General features: G+C 30.5%; 2 protein-coding genes and 1 long non-coding RNA gene across 3 annotated transcripts; 2 read left to right on the top strand and 1 right to left on the bottom strand.

Annotated features, from left to right (window-relative positions):
• The first annotated feature begins 697 nt into the window (after window positions 1-697).
• On the top strand, window positions 698-7,539 carry LOC131171782 (uncharacterized). The gene is made up of 2 exons (XR_009142432.1): window positions 698-1,257; window positions 7,108-7,539. It is a non-coding gene; the product is annotated as an uncharacterized LOC131171782 (long non-coding RNA).
• Window positions 7,540-7,745: 206 nt separating this feature from the next.
• On the bottom strand, window positions 7,746-9,562 carry LOC110652748 (alkane hydroxylase MAH1-like). Its single transcript, XM_058131718.1, has one exon. The coding sequence runs from the start codon at window positions 9,484-9,486 to the stop codon at window positions 7,933-7,935; it is 1,554 nt and encodes a 517-aa protein (XP_057987701.1). The 5' UTR covers window positions 9,487-9,562; the 3' UTR covers window positions 7,746-7,932.
• An 11,671-nt stretch (window positions 9,563-21,233) lies between these two features.
• LOC110668737 (uncharacterized) lies at window positions 21,234-22,003 on the top strand. The gene has a single exon (XM_021830092.2). It carries the CDS (start codon window positions 21,371-21,373, stop codon window positions 21,983-21,985), a length of 615 nt encoding a protein of 204 aa, XP_021685784.2. The 5' UTR covers window positions 21,234-21,370; the 3' UTR covers window positions 21,986-22,003.
• Window positions 22,004-27,429: the final 5,426 nt, after the last annotated feature.

Here is a 27,429-nt window from a genome sequence, read left to right as displayed (position 1 = left end):
GATAAACAATAACAAGTGGGTAAAATAATAGCTATTAAATTTAGATCAAATCGACAAGTTGAATCAATAAATTGGTGAAGTGATCTTCAAATCAGTTTAAAATTGTAATTAAATTAGATAAGTGATCTAGTGTAACCCGATCGATTCAGCGATTGAATCAATAAATCGATGTGACGGGGTCAGTTTAACTATTTAGTAGAATCTCTCTTTTTTTATTTTTTAGCATAAAAAATTGAACTCAAAATATTATAAAAAATCTTTAAAATTAAAATTAATTGAGTTAATTTAGTAGCTAAGTATTTTTTATTTTAATTTTTTTTAATATATATTTAATATTTCATAAATATTAAAAATATATATATATATATATTTATAAAAATTTTTATGCATTATATTACTTAAATACTTTTATATAAATTTAAAAGTATTATTAAATTTTATTAAATATAACTTAATAAATATAAAAATTTTATTTTAAAAAAATAAAATTTAATTAATTATATTTATATATTAGTTGATGTTATATTTAATTAATTTATATATTTAAATAATTTTTAATAACTTATTAATTAAATTATTGACTTACTCATCTGATCCTTTTGTCGAGTCAAGTTTTGGACCAAATTTAATTTCACTGGGTGTGATATTTAAAAGGAGTCTCTAAAATGAAAGGACGAGAGGAAAAGACAAGTGGGGGCAGAAGGGAGAATTAACAAGCAAGAGAGCCAGAAGAATCTAGAAAGGGAGAAGAGGTGGCTAATCATCGGCAATAATCAAGCCAAAAACCACCTCCTTGCTGACAAATTTCTGATTGTCCTTCACCATAAAATTCCCGCCCCTGCCTTCTTTTCTCGGTAACCCAGAAGTAGTATTGATTTTCACCCAAAGAAACGCTAGAATTGAGCAATGCAGAGGAACCCCTGCTGCTGCCCCTTCCCATTTCTATCACTCACGAAGGCAGGGAGGCCAACCAAACTTTCGACTCTTGTCTCTAGCAGATGTTAAATCCTTTCCTAAGCCTCCAATTCAGTCAATGTATGAAGAAGAAGAAGAAGAAGAATCTCTATTAGTTGTTAAACCCTTCCCTAAGCCTCCATTTGGGGAAATATTCGAAGGAATAAGAAGTGTACTGCGTATTATGTTGTTGCAGATGAGTTGAAGCAAGGGTTTCCAAAAGAAAAACCAAGGAATCATTTTCATAGGAGAAATCAATTAAATTGTGAAGAGTCAATGTGAAAGAAATGTAATCCATTACAGGTATTGTTTAAATTTCTGCTTTTTTTCTTTTGAGAAGAAGAAGAGTAAAAGTTTACTGAGGTGAGTGGCAATGCTCATTTTTTGTGGGTATTTTGAATGTATATATATAATGTAGAGTTTAATGTGAGTAAGTGATGGAATTGAATGATATAAGATCAGGATAAGCTTTAGGATTGGCATGGGAGATTAAGAACAAGGTACTAGAGCAAGTAAATAACAATTAGATCAGCAAAATGACTTTAAATAGGCAAATTTTGTTCAGTTTCTCTAATGTCAGATGGTGAAACTAGGTAATGTGGTTGATATAAACTTACTTTAACTAAGGAGCATGCATTTTATTTTCAATTTTAGATATAGACATATGACCTTTAAAAATAAATATATCTTACTTAAATGTTATGGCTATTACTTTATACAAATTCTTGTCCATTGAATTACTTCCTACTAGGTATAATTTCTACAACCATGTTTAATTTTATATATAATTGTGCAAATGCTTCAAAATGTACAAAGGAGTTAGAGAACTAAGAGTTGTTGAACTCTTGGGTGGGCATAGGAAGTTTCAAAGATTTTCTACAAAGTGGCCCTCTTGGCATGTCAAATTAAATAGCTTGGGATAGTTGCCATATTTCATCCAATTGATACCCGTATTTACTCACTCCATGGTGTATAAACGCCTTATTCAATTTTTCTTTTATGGGAAACACAAATTATAAAGACTTAATTGAATTTTCTTCTACAATATGAATGCAAAATAATGATATATTTTTTTTAGTCATTAATATAGTGATGACTAGCGCTTGTGATTTCAAATTATCAATCTATTTGTAATCTATCCCCCTGGAGTATCAATGGCAGTGTTTCTTGACACACTTTAAATTGATTAATGGTTATCCCTTAATTTTATTTATTTATTTAATTATTTTCTTGTATGATGTTATGGTGATTTGTTTGAAGCCGTTCACCTTATTGCTTAGGTGATCCTCTCTTGGTAGTCTCTATAAAAGTGGTCTTCTATTTTACCTTGTCTGCATTTCCATGATATGATTTATGTTCTTATAGCACTACCTGCAAATTTATATTAATGTATAATAGGCTTCCCTCTTGGGTAAATAACTAACTACTTTGTTAGTATACACACATATGTTGGGTCATTTTCGTCTTCTTGGGCTTCTCCTCAGATGCTAAAATAGGTAGAGGAATCTATAATGTGGAAGTAGTACTATAATCCTTTTCTTTTTAAATCATGTGAACTTGAAATATAAATAAATTCAGTGTAGCAGAAAAATGACGTCCTCTCTTTCTTCTATTCTCTTCCTTCCATTTTTGCTCTCTTTCTACTTATGGATAAAATGAGAAAATGATGACTATATATGGTTCAGAATTCTACCGTAGAATAAGTTAAAATAAGATGAAGACAAAAGATACCATAGTACTGAGGAGTAAAAAATTTTTTCTAAGTCTGCTTTTTACGCCAGTCAACAGGTCCAGTATTGAAATCAGTGTATTTCAACATGTCCCATGCTAAACTCAAAAAGGAAGCTTCAGGTGCTGCACTACCTAATGACACTGAACATGTCATACGTTCTGCAAATCTTTGTTTCTAAATTACTTCTTCATTTCTATGCATAGCCTGCAACATGCCCCATGTCATTTCTCCTACAAATTTCGGTGGGTTTGCTTCATTGAACAAATTTTCTTCAATTTTTTTTTTTAAATATCTACAAGCTTTCAAATCACCTTGAATCGCCTCTAATTGCACTTTTAATCGTCAAAACACCTTTTTACCTATTAAAAATATTAAAATTCGATAAATCAAATGTAAAGCTATTAAAATCAACAATTAACTAAAATAAAGGCTAAAATGATATAAAACATTAATTTAAAAGGACAAAATTGATGTAAAATTACTTTAAAATACCTGTATGAAGATGTAAAATTACTTTAAAATACCTGTATGAAATGAGAGTGTATTAAATATTAAATGAAGAGGGAAAGAAAATTAAAAAGTTAAAAAAGAAAGTTTCTGCAGCAAACCTTGATCGGGGGGTCACCACTTTCTCTTCCTTCCCTTCTACTCTTGTAATGTATGCTATTTTACTTTTGCACTAAGGCCTACCATTTGAATTCGATTAAAGCATGATGAATATAAATTCTGTAGCATTTCAATTTATGGATGCCATGCACATGTATTTGTTGCATTTATTAAATTTTTTTCAAATTCTTTCAAATCTATGCATTTGATACAATTTGCTTGTCTTTGAAAAAGAACTGGCACTGTGATAGCCATGACTATAGCATAATCTTTGGAACAGCTTTGTTTCCATGACATTCAATGATGACCATAATTGCAGCTGCTACTGTTAGGGCTATGCATGATTCTAGGATCCCGAACCGAACCGAAAAATCATACTAAACCGATAGAAACTATACCAAACTAAACTTATTATAATATTTTAGTTTGATTCTGGTTCTTCACAAAGAACCGAACGGGAACCATACCAAAACCCAACCAGAATTGTACCGAATCGAAAATCGAATTTTTACATATATTTTTTTGTGATTTTTTTAGATGTATTATATATATATGAACTAAATACAATCGAATATTATATTTTATTTCTCTATATTTTCTTAATAATTTTAGTTATAAATATATTAAATTACATTATAATTTTGAATTATAAATGTACTATTAAACTATATATATGTTAATTCATAATTATATAATACATAATTAAAATGTATATTATATTATATCCTTTTATATTATATAATATACTTAATCCTAAATTATATATGCATCTTATAGTTAAAGATTATATAATTTAGAAATAAATAAAAGATATATTTTATGATGTATTATGTATTAATAACCTAATTCAAAACTTAAATACTAATTCAAGTATAACTTTTTAAGGAAATAATTATATAAAATTATTGCAAGAATCAAACATCAAATTGGAATCGTACCAAATCAAACCGGAATCGAAGAACTAAAATTGTACTGAATCAAAACTAAAACAGTGAATAACTGAATCGAAACTGTACTAAAATTTTAGTTAAATTCCGAGCAGACCCCAGCTGTTGTGATATGCAAGTGCTTGCTTGCCATTAATATAATAATCAACCAAATTGAACTCCTCTTTGCATCTTACGGGATCCAAGGTTGGGCCAAGTATACTTGGGCCTAATACATCTGTAGCAATTGGTCTTATTTATGTATCTTGCATACGGTGCAACTTTTCATCACCATACAATTTCTGTGGGGATTGACTGTCTTAGATCTTTGAACTTGGAACTTGTTCCTGAATGCCATGGACACTTGGGTTTGGTTTCTTTAAGGCTGAAGCTTCATGTGATATTAGCCAGCAAGGGGTCTTCAGCTGATCCATAAAGATCAAGTTGTTTTCCTTGTTGAATTTCGTTGTTTATATTATCATTTTGGCAAAACCAGATCTCCTTATTGCAAACACATACGTGTTTTGATGATCTAAGGCCATGTTTTGTTTTAGCGAGTCCAGAGGAGGGATCTTGAAGAATTAATGGATTTGAGTAAAATCCATTGATTGGTTGAGTAAAATATGATCAAATTTGTTCAAAATCTTTCATCTAGTGAAATCCCTCAAAGTTAGGGTTTTGAGAACTCACCTGCCATCCTCCTAGGTTCGGATATATACATTATATCTCTTGTGACCTATGGTTTAATTTTGAACATTTCAATGGAAGTCTCTTTTTATTTCTTGTGTTCTTTGTCATAGAATGTCTGAAGGCCATTATTGAATCCTGTAACATCGTTTCCTGCTCTTCATTCATTCAAAATGTAAAGGCCTATTTACGCTGAGGCACAGCAAGAGAGATGCTTAGTTATTATAAGGAGGCAATTGATGGTGAGGATAGCATCATATTTTATATGCATCTTCTGCCTGTTAAGTAGATTTTTCCTTGTTTATTAACTTTTTATCTATGTTGGCTGTGCTGGATCTTACAAAAATGGAATATTTACATAATGCGTGGCAATATTTTTGAAATGACGTGGTAACAAATTAGTGAGTCGTTAACGGAGAATAACTCAAGGTACTGTTTTGATAAAAATGAAAGTTGTCCCTGGTGATAGTTCTAAACCACATGGTGTATTTGTGTAATTATCCCAAGATTTTATAATTTTTTAAGTCACGGACTAAAGTGTAGAGCCATTAGCATATCACAAGGATCAATTTTCGTTAGCATATCACAAGGATCAAAATTGCTAATTTTGAAATAGCAAAGAGCAAAGTGTATATTAAAAAATATCTTGAGGGGATTTTTATAGTTAGTCATATTGATTATTTTGTTGTAAGGTATCTTCAAAATCACCATGAAAAAGTGGTTATATTTGAAAAGCATTAGGAATCTCACATTGAAAAAATATGAATATGAAGTGAAAAGGTAATACATAAGTAGTTGGGATGTAATGTTAAATTGACTAATCATTTTGATGTATAAATAACTTAATCAGTTATATAATAAGGGAAAACATTGACAATCCTACATTGAAATAATATGAAGTAAAAGGGCAATATATAAGCGGTTGGGTTAAAATATTAAATTTGTTAATCATTTTGATATGGTAAATAATTCAATCACTTAAATAATAAGGAGAGTATCGGGAATCTCACGTTAAAAGAATATAAAGTAAAAGAGCAATAAATAAGTAGTTTGATTGTAATATTAAATTGACTAATCATTTTGATGTATAAAATTACTCAATCACTTATATAAGTTCAAACTAATATGTAATTTATCTAGCATTATTTGAATTTAAACTAAACAAAAAGAAGCTCTTTTTTTTTGGTATTTTCCAATTATTATAATGTTATTAACAAGAGTGTGCGATTTTGGTTTAGTTCGAGGCCTACTTAGGAATTAGAATCGAATCAAAACTTCTGTACAATTCTAGTTTGGTTTTTCGTTGTTTCGGTTTTGGTTCAATACGTTCTCAGTTCTTCAGTTCATATTCAGTACGATTCCGATTTGTTTATTAGTTTTTGAAACAATTTATGTAATTATTTCATTAAAAAAGTTATATTTTAATTAGCATTTAAGTTTTGAATTAAATTATTAATACGTAATATATCATATAATACGTCTTTTAGGTATTTTTAAATATATAATCTTTAACTATAAAGTGCACATATAATTTAGAATTAAGTATATTATAAAATACAATAGTATAAGTATATTATATAATATATATTTTAACTATTTATTAATGATATAATATTTAACTATAAGATACCAAATATAATTATGAATTAATATATATATATATATATATATATATATTAAAAGTATATAATATATTTAAAAAACATAAAAAAACTCGTATAAATTCAGGTCCGATTCAGTTTTGGTATGGTTTTAGTTCGATTCTTAGTGAAGAGCTAAAATCAAATCAAAATAACTTTAATTCAGCATAATTTTTATAGGTTCGATACGATTTTTCGATTTAGTTGGAGACCTTCGAGAACAGTGCACAACCCCAATCATTAATATGATATAACTGTTATTCTGATGTGATAAACAAAAGTGTGTTATAGCTTCTAAATGAATGAATCGAGGATATAATAGTAATTTTAACTTTCAAGATTTTTTCTTTTTTTTTTCAAAACTCTTGGTAGCCAAACAAAAGCAAGTCCCTTTCTCCTCATTTTCTCTCCTTCCATTTTCAACCAATCCGACTTAGAAATCTTTCCCCTCTCTCTCTTCTCACATTCTCCATCCCCTCCCTTCTTTTCCCCCTCATTGATTCATCATATGGATTTTAAATTTAAATCTTAGTTAATCTCATTGACACTTGTGTGCCTGTAGACTTTAAATATGCCTTGGTGCTTGAGCCAACTAATAAAAGAGTAGCCCTTTCTGCTGAAAGATTATGGAAGGTGTTTTCAGTACGAGATTCAAGTGAATGCATCAGTCTAGGAATGGCAAAGTCTCCAATTTATCATTTTTCAAAAAAGCCTCATCAATTTCTCTGCACCAGATGACACAATTAAACAGTTTGATGAGTGTTGCTACACAAAAAATGGCTCGAGGAGAAGAGTGCCTGGCAGGTAGAGACGGGAGAGAAGATAGTAATCCATCTTCATAGAAGGTATAGAGGTTTGAAGAGTATGTTTTTGTTTGATGTGATCTGATATGATTTTAAGATAACTAGGTAATTATTACTGTTGTCTGTTTTTGTAAGTACGGTACAATTTTGTTCACTTTAATATTTTATAAAAGGAGTACTTTGTTATTTAATTATGTTTTTAATAATTTTACTTATTAATTCTAAATTTAAGATTTTTTTTCTCATATTAAATAATAGTAATAATAAAATAAATAAATAAATAAAAATAATGGAGTGCTTACTTTGAAGTGAATTTATTTTAGAGATGGATTTTATTAAAATATATCTAACCAATAAAAATTTAATAAATCATATTTTTAAATAGGTTGCACAATATAATTTTAAATTGGACTTACTATAATTTTACATAACGTGATATTTGTACATTAATAAGGTATATATATCCGATTCTAAGATAAGATTTACATAGATAACATTGGAATACAAAAACTTCTAGATTTGCTTAATGACCAACTTATTAACTAATTACACATAAGTGGTTTCCATGAGGTAGATTAATATCTTCAAGGAGCAAATCTCTTTAAAACCCTAACCCTCAAACCTCTTTTCGTATAAAGTAATATAGAAACATTTGGACTAACAGAATGGTTTTCAACCACTTGAAGAGAATAATTCCATATAACAGAAGCAGCAATCGCTTTCATTTGTAGGAATGCCAACTCCTTACCTATGCAACTCCTGGGTCCTGCATTGAATGCTACGAACTTGTAAGACGGCACATGTTTGATTCTTCCTCCCTCTGAAATCCACCTCTCTGGTTTGAATTCCAAGCAATCTTTACCCCATATTTCTTCCATCCTGCCCATTGCGTAGAAAGAGAACAGAATCCTCATATTTCTAGGAACATTATGTCCACTTGGAAAAATATCTTCTTCAATTGCCACTTTGTGTTCGAAAGGTACTGGTGGATACAGCCTCAAAACCTCACATATAACTGCATGGAGATAAACTAGTTTCCTTCCCTCTTCAATACTGAAAACCCTCCATTTTTCACTTGTTTTTGCACCTAAATTTGCTTTGATCTCTTCCAAAATCTTTTGCTCTACAAATGGGTGAGTTCCGACAAGCCAGAAGAGCCAGACAAGACCAGCACCTATGGTGTCTCTCCCAGCTACCAAGAGATTAAATGCCATGTCTCTTAGAAACTTGTTTGATTTAGTCAGAATGCCACTTTCTGCTGCTACTTTTGCAAAATCATTATCTTCTGCCAGAAAGTATGTTAACAAGTCGAAAGCCTCTCCTTCCATTTGATCTTTGCGGCTTTGGCCTACTTGCTCTCTCTTTCTTATAATACATTGCTCCAAAAAATCATCAAAAATCTTCCAAGATTTCTTGAACTTCTTCTCATTCCCAATCTGAAGCCATCTTTGCAACTTCCAAATGCTTGCAGGCAATGCATGCCGGTAAATGATGATCTCCTCTATATCATCAAAAGCTTTCTGATAAGCAATTTCAGGGAATTCAATAGAAAGGGAATTTGGGTCAAAGCCTAAAACCAACCGGCAGATATTATCAAACGTGAATCGCTGAAACACATCTTGCATGTCTACTTGTGAAACATTTTCTAGAAGTGGAAATAAGCCATTTAAGATCTTTTGCCTCAAAGTGATCTCTACAGCCAAATCGAACCTCTTGTTCTTGACTAATAAAGAGTGAAATATTCTCCTCTGAATACTCCAGCTATCAGAATCAGAATTGAAAATTCCATCTCCCAGAGGTTCAAAAATCTCTCTGAACTCAGGACCCTTGGGATAGTTGGGGAAGTTCTTGCTCAGAACATAATGGACGTTCATGGAATCACTAATCGCCAAAAAATTCATGCCACTTAACCAAGGTCCTTTGAACAGAAAAGTGCCTTTATTTTGTTGAAGAATAAAAGTGGCAAAATCATGGATATGAGACAAGTTGCAAAGAAGAGCAGGAATCATCCCGAAAACAGGCCAATCGATGACTACATAGCTACTTCTTCTATTCCACCTCGAAAGCCATAGAAGAAGAAGAATAAAAACAATGGAGAGAAATGCTGCTATTATCAGTGTAGGCCCGAACATGTTCATTCAAGCTATGTTGAGTATCTTTTTTGTTTTTGGATAAGCAACTCTGCTATGTTGCTTTGCTTTGAAATAGCCTAAGCCAAGCTATAGATATTTATAGATCAAGTGATGACTATTTTGGGATTTAAGTTTGCATTTTAATAAAAAAAAATTGTGTCCTGTCAATAATATATATCAATCACAATGAATTATTGCTCTGTGTGTGTGTATATATATATATATATATATATATATATATATATAAAGTAAAATTTAATTTTATTAAAAAATATTTTTAAATAATAATTTTAAATACACTAAATTAATATAAAAATGACAATAAAAAAATCTCAATTAACGTAAACTAAGAATACCATAAGTGTTATTATTTTTTAATGTCTAAAAGTTAATATTCATGTATATATTTGACATTAATATATGATAATAGAATTTTTTTATAATTAATAAAATTGTGGAAAAATAGAAGAGAAATATCTGCATTCCCTTCAAACCTTTTTTTCATGTCCCCTCTGTTAATTTCTCCAACTTATGAGAGTGAACAACTGTTTGTTTTCTTTATTATTATTTTATATATTTTTTATTTGCTGACATGTTTTTGTGATGGTTGACATTGCACTGATATCTATGTCACGTCAGTAATTTTAATATTATTTTTTTATACGAGTGTAAAAGATTAAAAACATATATCTATTAGGTGTCCCAAGAAAAAAAGAAAATTTGAAAAATATCCCTTTTCTCTCTCATGTTTCCTTTTATTCCATAAATCCCATAAAATCATGGAGAATTTCTCCTTGCCCTCTAAATCAAGATCTCACTACATCAGATGTTAGAATTACTAACAAAAAATTTTGTAATGATATTAATTTTATTACTATAAAGTTAATATTCAATTGCAACACAAATAATTATTAATAAATTATTATTTTTTATTATTACTATTAATAATTATTATTATTGCTACTAAAAATTTAACAATAGAAATAATAATAAATAATAATTGCAAGATGATAAGCACTACGAGCCAAGAACATGCCATTCTTAGTGACATGACATGCCAAAAAATCTTGATATCTTGCAGAAGATAAGGGGATGGACGTAATTTGTTATCTTCAAATGGCCAAAAAATCTTGTCAACCAAATCTCTTTTCCAGCCCAAATCAATTAGTGTATTAACAGTTGAAGGCAACGACAGAACTAGGGAGGGGCCAACAGGGCCATTGCCCCCCCAGCCAAAAAATATTTTTTAGGAGCTCTTAGATTTGTCCTTGTGTTTATTCATTCTGCCCACTTGCTCGATTAGTGCTGCACTCTTAGTTTTGTAACACCCCTGATTTTTTATATATTATTATTGAGCTTCGTGTAGGTATCCTCAATTCGCGGAAATTCGACAGTTGTCCGGATCTGTGAATTTCCGCATGCATCACCACGGAAAAGTCTCCGAATTGGATCGAGGTTTTGGCTACCCCACCATTGTCAGGCATCCCGAGCGCGTTCCCGAAGTCAGAATCGGCAAAGGTAAACCCGAACCTTACTTTTTCATAATTTTCTAGTGCTTAAATAGGATTGAAAATCCATAAAATATTCGTGGTAGCTTAGAAAATTACGATTCTTTTTGCAATAGCTTAGTAATATTTCTAAGGACAGCGGGGCAGAGTTTTATAATTTTTAGAGCTTATTTGAGCAGTTTTTGCAAAAATGATCAATTACAAGGACTAAATTGAAATTTTACATATTGTGATGAATGATTGATTTGATGGGCCCAGGAGGGGCTGTGTGATGTGATTGAGTTGTGGATATATGGATTGTGGATATAGAAGTGTGTTTTGAGCCCTTTTGCAAGTTGGGTAGGTCCTAGTTATAGGGGAGACTCTGCCGGATTTTCGGCATGACTTAGGACGTATTGGGTCTTTTCTTGATTTGTATTGAGTCATTTGTATTAAATAATTGTAATATAATTGTCGTGAGCCGATGACCTTCTTCCTTCGCCCACCGCCACGATGATTGCCAAGTCTGTGAGTAAAATATTAATTTTAATTGTAATTTCGATATTATTATATGTCAGCATGCCCATGCATCACTTATATGCATATAATTATGTAGTTAAACTCTAGGCACGATTTATGTTGCATTGATAACTGTTAAAGTGCCATGAATGTTGTTGCGGTAATTTGGAGCAGTGTGCGTGCGTTGGCGTGCGTGTGATGTGGTGTGGACTATGGATAGGACGGGTAGTCACGGCTTGAGTTCTTCGCTGGGACCCGATCCTTCGAGGGGTAGTCACGGCTTGAGTTCTTCGCTAGGACCCTCGATTTGGTTATTAAGTGGAAGTCCGAGCTGAGTTCTTCGCTGGCACCAGGTTGGATTTAAGAGAGTCGATAGGGATCAGCTCCCATATATTATGATTGATGTTACAGGGTGCGTGAGTGCTCCAAATTTACCTTTTTGATGTTATGATGTGAAAATGTTGTTGATGTTGCATTTCACTCTACAGGGCGTATCGTAGTAACTATACAATGTTCTCGATGTCTGCTCTGTAAGCTGCAGATTACAGTACCGACATGAGATTATTGTGTAGAGCTGCATGCATCCCCGTGGTGCTCCATAATGAGGGTGTTTGAGATGGCTTCTGTTTTGGTACAGTTATGCCAGAACAGAGTTCTATATTTGCAGAGGAGTTGGGAACTCCTGGCTAAGAGTCTAGAGTTAGAATATTGAAAGGTCACAGTTGGGTGATAACTAGAGTCAGTGACTCAGTTACCCCAGCATGAGCTAGAGTTACATCAAGAGTTGCCATCAGACCAGAGGTTTCGGACTAGTTGCAAAGTAAAGGTGACACTTATAGAGTGAGAATAGTATACCTTGTGTGTATCAGTATGGAATAAAGTACAACTCTACTACCTAGAGAAGGTCGAAACTATGAATTGATGATTTATAGAGCTATGATATGATAAAAGAGTCATTAACTTGACATGGTTCTGGCAAGGTGGTAGATGTAGTACCTTTGTTGCAGCAAGTTAGGATATAGTCCTATCTTTTCAGAATGGATCGAAGGTTATTACTGATAATGATGACTTATGGAATAGTGTCCCAGATGGGACTGTAGAGTGTGGTAGAGAGTAGTTGGCTCGGGTATCCTGGAGAGGATACAAGTTCCATTATAGGAATCATATATAATCAGATCACGATGGATGTAAATCCTTTGAATTGGATGACGGGTTTGGGTGCCCGAAATCTTAAGTTTTGGAATTGAGTAAACATGGAAAATAATAATAATAATAATAATAAAAATAATAATAAATAAAATTACTGCAGAATCAGTTCTCGAGGTAGTAAGGGTATTATGTAAGCTAAAGGATAAGAATAGAGATCATACAATAAAAGTATGACTGTAATTTGCTGAGTTCCTTTCTAATTTCAAATTATTCAAAACAATAGTATAATCTAATTATAATATTGTTAAGAGTAATAAATTAGCGAAGATAAATAACATCAGGCCAATGGATAAAGAAAGTGCAGAATGAAAGTTTGGGCAATTGATTGCAGATGCAATATAATCTAAATGCTAGTGGAAGTACTAGCTAGAGTTGTCAAAGGACCAAATCTGAGTAGCACAGACATATGATAATGCGATAGAGACTCTGAAAGATATAGTTAGCAAGTACAGCTATTATGTTAGGAAGAAGAATGGAACCAGGGATAGAATAGTCAAGTTCTATTTTGGGTAAGACAAAGGAAATAAATGAAAGGACAACCTAAAGAGCGCATAATAAAAGGAACAAAGTTAAGATATAGGATAGGCTAAGTGTTATTCTTGGCAAGGAGAATGACAAGGATGGAAAACCCAAAATGGGACCACATTAGTGAGAAAAGTGATGGAGGTATGGAATACAATAATAATGAGTAAATGTTAGAAGGTGTGCGATGGTATTGCGGACTACCTAAATAGGTAGAGAAAGAGAAGTTAGTAAGCAGTAAGTTGAATAAAAGTCAGTCTAAGGGATCAAATAGGTATGATGAGAGGAAAAGAATGATAGATAATGACACATAGGTTTTAGGTTAGACTTTTGAGATAGTGAGAAGGTAGTTAGAGGTTCGTTATGAATGTCGTGCAAACATTTTTAGTGTGATCAACGTAATCACTTTGTAGTGAAGCAATAACGCAGGACAATAGTAGGGTAGAGCGAAAAGTGACAAGTCTGGATGGTTATAAATCACTAGAAAGTTCAAGGATCAAATTAATGACCCTAGATAAGGGTGGAATTAGTGTTGGAAGAATTTATTAGTGAGAGAAATCTTTCAGGAATCAACAAAAGTTAAGGGCACAATAAAAACGATGATAGATATGAATCATAGGTCGAGTATAAGTAAAGTTAATAAATTATAAAATATTATGTCAAGAAGGAAAATGGTACGGTAAAGGGTTCATGTAGATGATACCTTATAGGTAGAGCATAATTGTGCTAGGAGATGATGAAATTTGGAGAGAAAGACCAAGAAACTTAGGTGAAACGTTATAATATGACAATCGGGTGTAGTTGAATATAAGAGGATATTGTCTTTCTTTTCAAGTTTAGCTTGTGCTTTTGGTTCTAGAAGGTTATATAAGGAACAGAAACTGAGTCAAGGAGACCTAGTTATTGAGAGTTTAGTAGGCACAAATTCATACATAATTTCCTGATATGAGAATGACAGTAAGTGCATACCTAGTATTAAGTATGAAAGGACGAACAGAGTAATGACAGGAGTTAAATTGAGTTAGCTACTAAGGCTTGCAACTGTTTTAAACTATGAGCTGGAGGAAGTACTATTTATGGTTGAGATTCAATAGATGAAATTGTCTTGATGGGTAATTTGAGGTTGAAGTTTAGAAAGCTATGGGCAGTATATATGATTATATTAAGGAGAATGAACACGTGAAGTATCTTGTTTGGAATTAAGGCATGACACATATTTCCTACAACCGTGTTAGTTCAGATGGAACTTATAGTTTATGGGGCTCATATTCATCCAGGATAAGCAATTTCCTACTAAGGCTGATAGGGAATGATAATGTTCTGATAGTTAAGTTGGAAAAAAGGGGATACAAGAAAAAAAAATTTTTTCTATGGGTAATTATAAGTGTTACATAAGGTGAAGAATGTGCTGGTAGGAGTAAATCATAGGGTTAGAATTCTTGAAGTAATGAAACTAGTATTCAAGATAAGACTAAGAAATAAAAAGAAAGTTAAAGTTGATGATGGGATAGACATCTTTGAAGGAAAAGGTGTAAGGATGAGATAGGACTAAAATTAAGGAATAAGTACAGCAGGTTGAAATGATACCAACAATACCAAAAATTAGAAAAGGGAAGTGGATAAGATGCAAAGGACAGGAAGAGAGCTCGATAGAGTCAGTTATAATGATGAGGATAAGGAGTGTCTAACCACGCCTGTGTTAACACTACCTATGAGCGGTGAAGGATACACCATGTCTTGTGGACGCCTCCAGAGTTGGCATATGGTGTGTTTTGATTCGGAATTGAAAAGTAGTGGCTTATGCTTCAAGGCAGCTGAAGAGGCATGAGCAGAACTATCCCACCCATGATTTGGAAATGGCGGCTGTAGTCTTTGCACTAAAAATCTGGAGACACTACCTGTATGGTGAAGTGTGCGAGATATACACCGACCATAAGAGTTTGAAGTACATCTTCCAACAGAGGGATTTAAACTTGAGACAGAGGAGATGGATGAAACTTCTGGAAGACTATGATTGCCCCATCCAGTACCACCCTGGGAAGGCCAATGTAGTAGCAGATGCTTTAAGCAGACAATCTTACGCGCTTTGGCGCACATTTCACAGAGAAGAGACTGTTGATTCAGAGGTACATGAGTTGATGGATCAAGGTTTAATCCTAGATCTTCAGATGAGGGGTATTGTTGGCTCACTTTTCGTGAGGCCGGACTTGAGGGACAGAGTTAGAGTTTCCAAACAGAGACCAACAATTGATGAAGATTATAGAAAGAGTACAGCAAGGTGAAGGTGGTGAGTTCGGATTTGCCAATGATGGCGCCCTAGTGCAAGGTTCTAGGATATGTGTGCCCGATGTGAACAACCTCAGGAATGAAATCATGCGAGAGGCACACTATACATCTGCATGCTGTCCACCTGTGTTCCACCAAGATGTACCATGATGTGAAAGATAGCTATTGGTGGAATGGCATGAAGAGAGACATAGCAGACTTTGTGTCCAAGTGCTTGACTTGTCAGAAGGTGAAGTTTGAACACTAGAGACCGTCAGGGAAGCTGCAAGAGCTCCCTATCCCGAATGGAAGTGGGAAATGATCACTATGGATTTTGTGGATAGGTTGCCTCGTACCACGCGAGGATATGATTCGATATGGGTAATTGTAGACCACTTGACCAAATCAGCTCACTTCTTACTCAGAAGACTACATACTCGTGGCACAAGATGCCCGCTCTACATTCGAGAAATAGTCGATTGCATGGAGTTCCGGCCCATAATATCCGATGAGGGCCCCGATTCACTTCTGGTTTTGGAGAAAGTTGCAGGAGGCACTTGGCACACTGCTGAACTTTAGTACGGCTTTCCACCCTCGCAGACAGACAATTCCGAAAGGACAATCCAAACATCGAAGACATGCTTCGCATGAGTGTTTTGGATTTTGGAGGTCAATGGGATGATCAGCTAGCTTTGGTGGAGTTTGCCTACAACAACAGTTATCACTCCAGCATAGGAATGGCACCCTATGAGGCACCATATGGAAGAAAGTGTAGGTCTCCTCTGTGTTGGACAGAAATGGGAGAAGCAAAGGTGCATGATGTAAACCTAGTGCAGTACACTTCAGAGATAGTTCCTTTAATCGAGCAGAACGATCGACTTTCAAAGAGGCGTAAGAGTTATGCAGACCCAGACGGAGGATGTGGAGTTTGCGATGGCGACTATGTATTCTGAAGGTTTCTCCAATTAAGGGAGTCATGAGATTTGGAAAGAAGGGCAAGTTGGCACCTCGGTATATTGGACCTTTTGAGGTTCTTGATAGAGTTGGAGCGATTGCCTCAGGTTGGAGCTACCACCCAACCTCTCTCACGTTCATCCGTGTTTCACATCTCCATGCTCAGAAATACATTCCCGATCCTTCTCATGTACTGCAATGGATGTGATAGAGCTAAAAGAGAACTTGACATTTGAGGAGCGACTGTAGCCATAGTGGACTACCAAGTGAGACAGTGAGATCAAAGCAGATCCACGTGGTTAAGGTTTTGTGGAGGAGTCGATTAGTGGAAGAGTGCACACAGGAGTTAGAACAGGACATGCGTAGCAAGTACCCTTATCTGTTCAATGTATAATCATGTGCTTTATTCTGCCTTGTGTAAAATTCGAGGACGAATTTTCTGTAAGGGGGGAAGAATGTAACACCCCTGATTTTTTATATATTATTATTGGGCTTCGTGTAGGTATCCTCAATTCGCGGAAATTCGACAGTTGTCCGGATCATGAATTTCCTACGGCATGAACAGACCACTGGAAAAGTCTCCGAATTGGATCGAGGTTTTGGCTACCCCACCATTGTCAGGCATCCCGAGCGCGTTCCCGAAGTCGGAATCGGCAAAGGTAAACCCGAACCTTGCTTTTTCGTAATTTTCTAGTGCTTAAATAGGATTGAAAATCCATAAAATATTCGTGGTAGCTTAGAAAATTATGATTCTTTTTGCAATAGCTTAGTAATATTTCTAAGGACAGCGGGGCAGAGTTTTATAATTTTTAGAGCTTATTTGAGCAGTTTTTGCAAAAATGATCAATTACAAGGACTAAATTGAAATTTTACATATTGTGATGAATGATTGATTTGATGGGCCCAGGAGGGGCTGTGTGATGTGATTGAGTTGTGGATATATGGATTGTGGATATAGAAGTGTGTTTTGAGCCCTTTTGCAGGTTGGGTAGGTCCTAGGTATAGGGGAGACTCTGCCGGATTTTCGGCACGACTTAGGACGTATTGGGTCTTTTCTTGATTTGTATTGAGTCATTTGTATTAAATAATTGTAATATAATTGTCAGGTGAGCCGGGACAGCCTTCTTCCTTCGCCCAGCCGCCACAGTGATTGCCGTCAAGTCTGTGAGTAAAATATTAATTTTAATTGTAATTTCGATATTATTATATGTCAGCATGCCCATGCATCACTTATATGCATATAATTATGTAGTTAAACTCTAGGCACGATTTATGTTGCATTGATAACTGTTAAAGTGCCATGAATGTTGTTGCGGTAATTTGGAGCAGTGTGCGTGCGTTGGCGTGCGTGTGATGTGGTGTGGACTATGGATAGGACGGGTAGTCACGGCTTGAGTTCTTCGCTGGGACCCGATCCTTCGAGGGGTAGTCACGGCTTGAGTTCTTCGCTGGGACCCTCGATTTGGTTATTAAGTGGAAGTCCGAGCTGAGTTCTTCGCTGGCACCAGGTTGGATTTAAGAGAGCTGTATAGGGGATCAGCTCCCATATATTATGATTGATGTTACAGGGTGCGTGAGTGCTCCAAATTTACCTTTTTGATGTTATGATGTGAAAATGTTGTTGATGTTGCATTTCACTCTACAGGGTGCATTAGTTTTAGATAGTTATAGAGATTATGGTTAAAATTGATATTTTACTCTCTGAGTCGAACGCTCACTCCTGTTCAAAAATTTTTACAGGCCACAGGAGGATATTTTATTCTGGGTTAACCTACTTTTCTACTTCGCAGGTTGTTTATCAATATTTGTGTAATTTTATTTACTCCTAGAATTTCCGCATGTGTTAGAAGTATTTATTGATTATGGTCTGTAATATTATTATCATGTTGGACCTGTAAACGTATAATGATATGCATGTTTGATGGATTGGATGAGGGAGCTGAGCTCCCATTTATTATTATGAGGATATGAGTATGTGGAAGGTGAGCTGAGCTCCCCAATTGAGTATTTATTGTGTTTACAGGTCGGGTGAGTCGAAAACTCCCCGTTGGAAAGTCCATTTTATGGTCGGACTCTGTCCGTTTGTTTTCTTGATACTGGGCCCAAATGGGCCTTAGAGTTGGGTTAATGAACAGTTAGGCTTACTACGGGCCTTGGGGGCTTTAGGCTGGCCCAGGTCCTAGTGCCGGTCCGGCCCATAGGTTGGGTCGTGACAAGTTTAATCTAATTTTTTTTAATGATGTTTAAATTTAATTTTTTTTATAATTTTATCTTAACACATTTCATAATTCAAACTCTTATTAAATAAATATTTTAATTTATCAAAATAACAAATCATAATTATTTTATATATATATATATATATATATATATATATATATATATATATATATATATATATATATATATATATATATGCGCTTAAGATATTAAGATTGAAAATCCAAGACTCAATTTTCTTTTTCATCCATTATTTATTACTATTTTATATTTTTTATTCCCTTTCATTCTATTTCATAATTAAAATTAATAATTTTATTTATAGGCTTTTTATTAACTTTGATATTTAGTATAGATCAATGTAAAATTTGGTAAAAATTTTTATTAAGTTATAACAACTTGTGTCTTATTTTGATAATTATATTCCTCTTAATTATTATTTATTTATTTATATAATTTTTATTCAAATAAGATATTATTTGATTATATTTGATAATTAAATAACATTTAATAAAGTGTAAATATATATTTTTAAATATATTTTTTATATGCTAAAGTCTTAATAATTTCAATAATAATTATTACATTATGATGTAGTGATATTAATTTTTAGTTTCTTTAAAATAAAAATTAAATTCAAACAATATTACTAAATCATGATATTTTAGTTTGTCCCATTTTATTTAGTATTTTACATAATTTTAATCTTTATTTTAGTTGATTGTTTCATTTTCATAATTTTATATTTAATTTATAGAATTTTTTTTTTATTTTGAAGGCCAACCATGCAACCAGGAGAGATTTATATGGTGATTTGGAATTTTTATACTTGAACACTACTAATCTTTAAGGCTTTTGTCGCTTACCTTTTCATTTTCTTTTCTTTTCTTTTCTGTAAATTATCTTTTTGAATAATTTGCACCGACAAAATCCTTTGCCAAACATTGGATGTTGATGAGGGCTTCTGTCCAAGTTGTGATCTGCTCCTGATTTGACTGATGGATTCATAATGGATCATTTTTGTGGGATTTTAAACATTTAACACTTGAACTTATGAAATAAACCCAAAAGTTACTTATAGAGTTTTTTTTTTTTTAATCACCGTAAAGTTTAGCTTACTTGGACTATAAAGGATTATTTTTTTTATTTAAAATTTAGATTTTAAATAACGTACTTAGATACTGATTCTTTAATATTTTACATTAAACATAAAATATGTATATGTGTGGACTATATAAAAATAAAAATTTTATTGAAATTATTATAATTTTAATAGTGATTCATTCTTATTATTAACTCATCTTTGAGTGTGTTTTATTCATCGATAAAAAAAATTAAAATTTTAAAATATTTTGTTTAAATAATTTAAAAAATTCTAAATTTTAAATTTAAAATAAAAGTAAGTATTAGAAAAAAAATTCTTAAATAGATTTTGAATCTCAAATAACATATGTTATATTATTAGTATTTCAAATTTTTACTTTTTTAAATATCTATAATTTCCTTGAATTTCATCAAAATTCAAATTCAAATTATTTGATCCAAACCCAAATTTATAGTTTTAAATGCATCAATTTAAACACAACCTAACCCATGCGCCGGAATTAAATTGCAGACATTACCTCTATCTGTCTTTCACTGTGTTGTTAACTTGTAAGCCTGAAAAAGACCCTGAACCGACCCTAATAATAGGTCACTCATCAGCCTAGTTTAAAGTCTAGTCATCAAAATTAATTCTAGGTCTTTGGTCAGTGTCCTGGACCCTCCGTACGAAGTGGGGATCCTTTGGCCTCAATAAAGAAAACTACTTATAATAGAGCCAGTTGCAAAGTTAGGAATTCATTTTAAGTGGTCCAATTAAAATATGGATGCTCTCATATTATATATATGAGAGGATGTGGGCATGGGAGAATGGAAACAACCTTTTGTCAAGTAAGGGTATGCCTGAAAAGCTTGAAGAGGAGATATATATATATATATATATATATATATATATATATATATATATATATATCCAATCCAATAACATATGTCAATGCCATGCCAATTTTATTATTCTTGTTTTTCTCTGTGTTACGCATGGAAAATGCAATGTCCCCTTAAATTGCAAGGCAATGTGTAGTTTTTGAAATATGCATGACTGAGAAGGGCTTCAATCATAAAACCATCTAAATAATTAACGAGGTCTAATTTAATTATATTGGAATCGTGTTTAAATTATGAGATTTTGATTTTTTTAATAATAAAATTGAAATAATGAAATTTGAACAATTTTATCATAAGTGATGATTTTAACTGTGATTGTATATAAAAGTAGAAGATTTATCAGATTATTTGGAGGTGGCATTGGGCTGTTTATTTGATTGGATAGATGAACAAACTTTAATTCAAAGAGGAAAGTGGCATTAATGGCGTTTAAGTGGGGTAGCATTGTAATGGCGCTGATTTAAAAAGCCAAGTAAGCTTTATTTGTGGTGAAGAAGACAGCTAGGAATTAGGGTGATAATTGTGAAAACTCAACTAGCCCACCCATGACCAACGCTAGTGTTAAGCTTTAAGCGTTTAGCTATCTGTCTTTGTATCTGAATCTGACCCATCACTGCATTTATGGCTTCCACTCATTCACATCACCTATAATTCTCTAACCGTTTCCCGTCCCTTCCCTGCAAGTTGCAACCCACAACAGGATAACACCACTCTTCTTGTCAATCTCAATGAAAGAAAATGGCGATCACCCACTCCCTAAGCCACGGAGGCGCCGCCGCTGTTGCCTCATCGTTGATGGGTCGATTCTACTTTTATTCTTCATCCTATTCATAGTCATTCTCATCCTAGCTTTGACAGTGTTCAAGGCTAAAGAACCTAAGGTCCAGGTTATCTCAGCTTCCCTAGAAGGCGTTTCGCCTCGCATCTCATTCCCAGTTATCAATATTGAACTCAACATCACCCTTAACCTCAAGCTTCGAATCCAAAACCGAAATTACGCCAGCTTCAAGCACGGCCCTGGAAAGAGTTTTATTCTTTACCATGCAAAAGAGGTGGGAGAAGTAGACCTGGACCCGGGTGTTATACCCTCTAGGGGGTCAACGACGATTCCGTGCAGGCTTACTATAGAGGTGGATGAGTTAGCATCAAATCTGATAAGCTTGATCGGTGACATATTGTCTGGACAACTTGTTATGGAAACACGTACAAGAATTCCAGGGCGGATTAATTTCCTGGGGTTGTTCAAGAAGCATGCTGTTGCTAAATCTGCATGCGAGTTCACCTTTGCTTTTCCTGCCATGAAGATTGAAAACCTGAAGTGCAAGTGCAAGACCAAGTTATGAAAGTAAATCTCATTTAAATAAGGCTTTTAAATTTTAAAAAAAGTTAAATAAATTTTTTAAATTTAAAAGTAAATTAAATAAGTTTTTTTTATAATTTTGAAAATAAATAAATTTTTTAATTTTTAAAAAATAAATAAAAAAAATAAATTATAATTTACCTTTAATATAAATTCAATTAAAAATATTCATGAAAGTCTTCTAACCATAGGTTTTCATCAGTATTTTTATATATTTAATTTGTAATATCCTAATAATTATTTATTGTATCATAAGGTAAATTAATAAATTATTTTTTATCAAATAATTAAAGAAATTTCTCTATAGATTCAAAAAACTTTTTTAGAAAAATTTTTTAAATTAGTTTATAAATAGCAACTTATCAATTTGCTCTATAATATATCAGATTTCCACCAAATAATAAAAAAGCTTATTTATCCATAAAATAGCAAAAGGATTTATTTGATCTATTTTTTCAAATTTAAAGGACTTATTTAATCTTTTTAAATATTGAAGGATTTTATCAGACCCCAAAATACTTTAAGAATTTATATAATTATTTAGCATAACTTTAAAGTTCTAAATAACTCTTCTATCCTTTTTTTTAATTTATTAATAAATTTTAATTATATAAGAAAAATGAGCAGTTTCCTTTCATATTAGGTGGATAGCACGTTATGTTAAATTACAGTATTGAATTAAAAGGAATATTTTATATATCAACCTTAAGTTATTGAATGATCATTTATTTAGATACTGCTTGAAAAAGTTAATTGAGTGATAATGGTAATTTTTTAATTGTTAATTTTTTTTTTTTTATAGAATCGTTCTATAACTATAAAAATAAAATTATTTAATATATATATTGATAAAAATTAAAGACTTTAAATTTTTATTAGACAATTTGAACCCTTTTAATCAAAGATTTATACTGTGAACACTCTTCCATGAAGATGAATGTCTAAAAATATTGTTTCCTCTTTGATCAATTAATTGTATTTGTTGGGAAGCTACCTAAAATTAGATATCTCGTACTATATAATTATTAGGCAAATATAGCACGACGTTCAATGACAATTGCAGCAATATAGGGATCAATTATAGATGCAATGCCGTATATAGACCTATGGGTTCCATCAATTCTTTTTAGATTTATTATTTTATTAATAATTTTTAATTATATAATCTTTATTATATAATTAATAAATTAACATTAAACTCAAAAATATCTTTTATTAATTTAAAATTCAATATTCTTAAATAATAATAATAATAATAATAATAATAATAATAATATAGAAAACATAATTATTTCAATTTATTATTTCAAATTATAAATAAATAGTATTACACTAAGTATACCCAAATTTAATAGTAGAAATTTAAATTTTAAAATTTTAAAATAAATTTCAAAATATATTAAAAAATATTAAAATGATTAATAAAATTGAGAACATTTTGAGTTTTAAGAAAGAAATTGAAAGTTGAGTGACTACATTGAAAAATACCTAAATTTAAGTGATTGTGAGTGAAAATTAGCTCAAGTTAAATTGAAAACTTATAATATCTAACTTTAATGATACTTAAATTAAAATTAAATTAAAAAAAATAAAATTAACTAAATTCATTGAAATAACTTACAAAATTAGTGAGTTTGAGTGATAATAACCCCTACTTAATATAGGCTAAAACTTATCCATCGGTTAATAATGATGATATTATCCGAAGTGGACCTATTTTTCCTTGAATGAAATCACTCGGATAATTTGAATTCTTTTTAGTCACAAGATAAATTTTCTATTTTTGCTTTTGCTCTCTGTTTCTCTCATTTCGTTTTCTTTATTCTATTAAAATTTAAAAATTATTTTATATATATATATATATACATAAATAAATAAAATTATTGATCTCAACTCTCTATTTACTCTTAATTAAAAATTAAAATTTTAAGGGATTGATAGATTGTCATGCTTGTTTTTTACTAAAAAATATTAAACCAAAAATTTCAATTTTATTAAGAAATTATTTTTAAATCATACTAAATCAAATCGTTGACATTCTTATAAATTAAGTTTAACAAAAATATAAATTAAAATTGGTTGTTAATACATGGCATATATACTTTTTAGCTATTTCTTAATTATATGATCTTTTAACTATAAGATATATATGTAATTAATGATTAACATATTTTAATACACTTATAATTAAGAATTACAAGGTGATTTAATATATTTATAAATAAAATTATTAAGAAAATATAGAAAAATGAAAGATAATATTAAATTATATATAGTCCACTATTATTATAACTAGTATTTTTGAATGTGCATTGCACATTGTTTATACTTGTTATATAATTACTCATGAATTAATTTTTTTGATATACAATTTTAGACAAATTTTCATACTAATTAATTAATAAACCTTAAAATTAAGAAAACTAAAGTAAGGATTTAAATTAAAATTATACAAATATCTAAAAATACACTTGCATTATATTCTACTTATATGCATTTAAGTTAAAAAGATGTATTTTTATTTATTAATAATATCTTTTATTTTACCTAAATAAGATTCAAAAATCTATCTTATTAGGTATATATACTATTTTCCACTCTCAAATTTTATTATTATTTATAATTTTTTAAACAATTTAAATTAGTCCAAATAATAATTTATTTTTTAACTTTTTACTATTATTATAGTCAATTCTTTAATTTTGGGAAAGTTTAGTCAATTCTTTATAGTCAATTTTTAATTTAATGTTAGCTTATTTAAATCAATTTTGACTATTTATTAAAAAAAACTTTTAAAATCAAGACAAAATTATAAAAAAAAAAATAAAAATCTAATGCTAAGTCTTTAAATTACATGTCTATAAGTATTTTTTAAAATAGGATTTATAACAAAATTATTATTTATTATTTATTATAAATTTAAAAAATATAAAATAATTTAATTAATTTAGAAGTTTCTCTATTTATATTTTTATATTTACTAAATAAATTTTATTATTAATAGGATGATCCACTAAACACTAGAAACTAAATGATGATGTTTTAACATAAATAAATGATTAGTGTTGAAAATTCTTGAGACGCAAATTATTGTACTTGTTATGGACCAAAGTTTAACGTGACATTCAAATATCTAATTGTATGGCTCTTATCGAACAAAAATATTAGATATTACGTGGCCGAATATAATACGTTTGTTATTTTATCTGTTTATTAAATATTAAAAATAATTGTAATGAGATTTAGTAGAGTTTAATGTAATGTAATATAATTAATTGTATAATGTAATCAAAATTAAAATGTAATGTAATTATCAATACATTACTCTGTTTGATTATAAAATAAAAATATAAGTGTATATGTAATACTAATTTTTATTTTAATATTTAATTTATTTATAATGATAATAATAAATAATAATGATTACAGTGATTGATAGTTGAATAGTAGTGATGACTAAGTAATGGTAATAGTGGTTGTAGTGATAACGGTAGTTAGATAGTGGTGGCGGCAAGATGAAATAGTGGTGGTGGTAAAAGTGACGATAACTAAGTGGCGATAATGATTATCAAGTGATGGTGATAGTGAAAGTGATAACAGAATGGTGATGGTGGTGGTTGTCGCGGTAGTCGTGGTAGTGGTGGTAACAGAATGAGAGTGGTGGCGGTAGTAATGACAGAATAGGAATAGTAATAGTAATAGCAGTGATGACTAAATAGTGATTGTAATGATAATATTGATAATAAATAAAAAAATAAAATAAGTAATTATTATTATATTAATTTTTGTATGTAAATGACTATTATGTTACTTTAAATATAATTAATTATGTTATGTAATTGTCGTTCTTACATCAAATTTTTTAGTGTTACTAAATAATGTAATCAAATATGTAATATAATAAGGATTACATTATAACTATGATTACGCCCTATCAAATGTGTCTTTATTTCTCATATTAACGTATCAATTCATCTTACTTAGCTATCTTCTCTATGAAGATTTTTATAGAGATAATTCCTTTTTTTTCTTTATATTATGGATCATTTAATCTCCTTTAAATTAATATATGACCTGAAATAACCTATTTTCTTTGAATTTTTTTTTTTGTTGTGGAGTAATTATTATATATGAAATACGAACGTAAAACATGAATTATTTTTATTTATATTTGTGGTATACACATTCAATTTAAAATTGATATATCATCTAAAATTATGATGAATTTTAATATTTAAAAATATAATAAGACTTAGTTATAAATATAATATTTATAATATGTTGATTTTTTTTATTGATTATGTGTATAACGATATAAATAAAAAATTTCAATAACATATTTATGGGTTGATGTCATTCATTTGTTCTAAAAATTTCTACATGTTTTAAATATATTGTTCTAAAAATTTCTATATATTGTTCTAAAATTTATCTATACATATAAAGCAAGCTAAACTCTTCTAAAAACTCATCATGTGGTATTTTAAGAAAATTTATATGCATGGAACAATTGCCTTATAATATAACTAGTAGTATGCCTATGCATTGCACGGGTTTATATTATTGATAATTTAAATTAATTTAATTTAATTTTTTATATACAAAGATAATTATATTGGTAAAGATTTTTTTATTTACTTTAAATATTATTTTGATCATAAAAATTTTAAATATTGTGAAAATAAAAATAGTTTAAGTATATAGTTGTTGAGTATATTTTCTATATTTTTAATTTTAAATATTAAACATCACAAATCGAAAATTAGCAATATGCAATGAATTTTTAATATTTAATAATATAATTAATGTGATTGGACTTTCAAAGTCATAATTAATTATAAATAGATATTAATTTTTTAAATTTAAAAGAAATATATTAATTGATCTCATCAAAACATAGAAAAATAAAACAAAATCTCAAAAATCCTTAAAAAAAGAAAAATAGGTTTAAAATTTATAAATTCATGATAATGAAAGTAATAAACAATATAAAAATTCTTTACATTGATGATAATACAATATTGTTCACCACAATTTAATAACCAAAAGTTGTTGTAACAATTTTTTTGCCATTAATGTGTTTAAATGATTTTAAATATATAAAAATGGTGGTGAATTATGTACTTCAAAAATAAACTTCTCGTCTTCCATTAGGAATATTAAAAAATTTTGTGCTCTAATTTATTAAGCAAAATCCTAAGTTATAAACTTTCATTCACAAAAAGATCATTAGACAATTTTAATTTTGCTTTCATTTAAAATATCCATTGCTTAGACTACAGTCATTTCAGACTTTAATTTCATTAATTGGGATTCTAAGAGTCTAGGATTATTGGTCAAATACCAATTTCATGTTTAGAATCACAGTTTTCCCAAGAAATTCCAAATAGTATTAGGAAAGGTAGGGAAAAAAAGAAAGTGAGATGT

Source organism: Hevea brasiliensis, chromosome 13 (assembly GCF_030052815.1).
Source record: "Hevea brasiliensis isolate MT/VB/25A 57/8 chromosome 13, ASM3005281v1, whole genome shotgun sequence".
Lineage (NCBI taxonomy): Eukaryota > Viridiplantae > Streptophyta > Magnoliopsida > Malpighiales > Euphorbiaceae > Hevea > Hevea brasiliensis.
The sequence above is the reverse complement of the archived record's forward strand: the minus strand, read 5'-3'. Positions and strand labels throughout refer to the sequence as shown.

What these genes read in the sequence shown, in the direction of transcription:
- LOC110652748 (XM_058131718.1), bottom strand. Translation starts at nt 9,486, where the DNA reads ATGAACATGTTCGGGCCTACACTGATAATAGCAGCATTTCTCTCCATT.
- LOC110668737 (XM_021830092.2), top strand. Translation starts at nt 21,371, where the DNA reads ATGAAAGAAAATGGCGATCACCCACTCCCTAAGCCACGGAGGCGCCGC.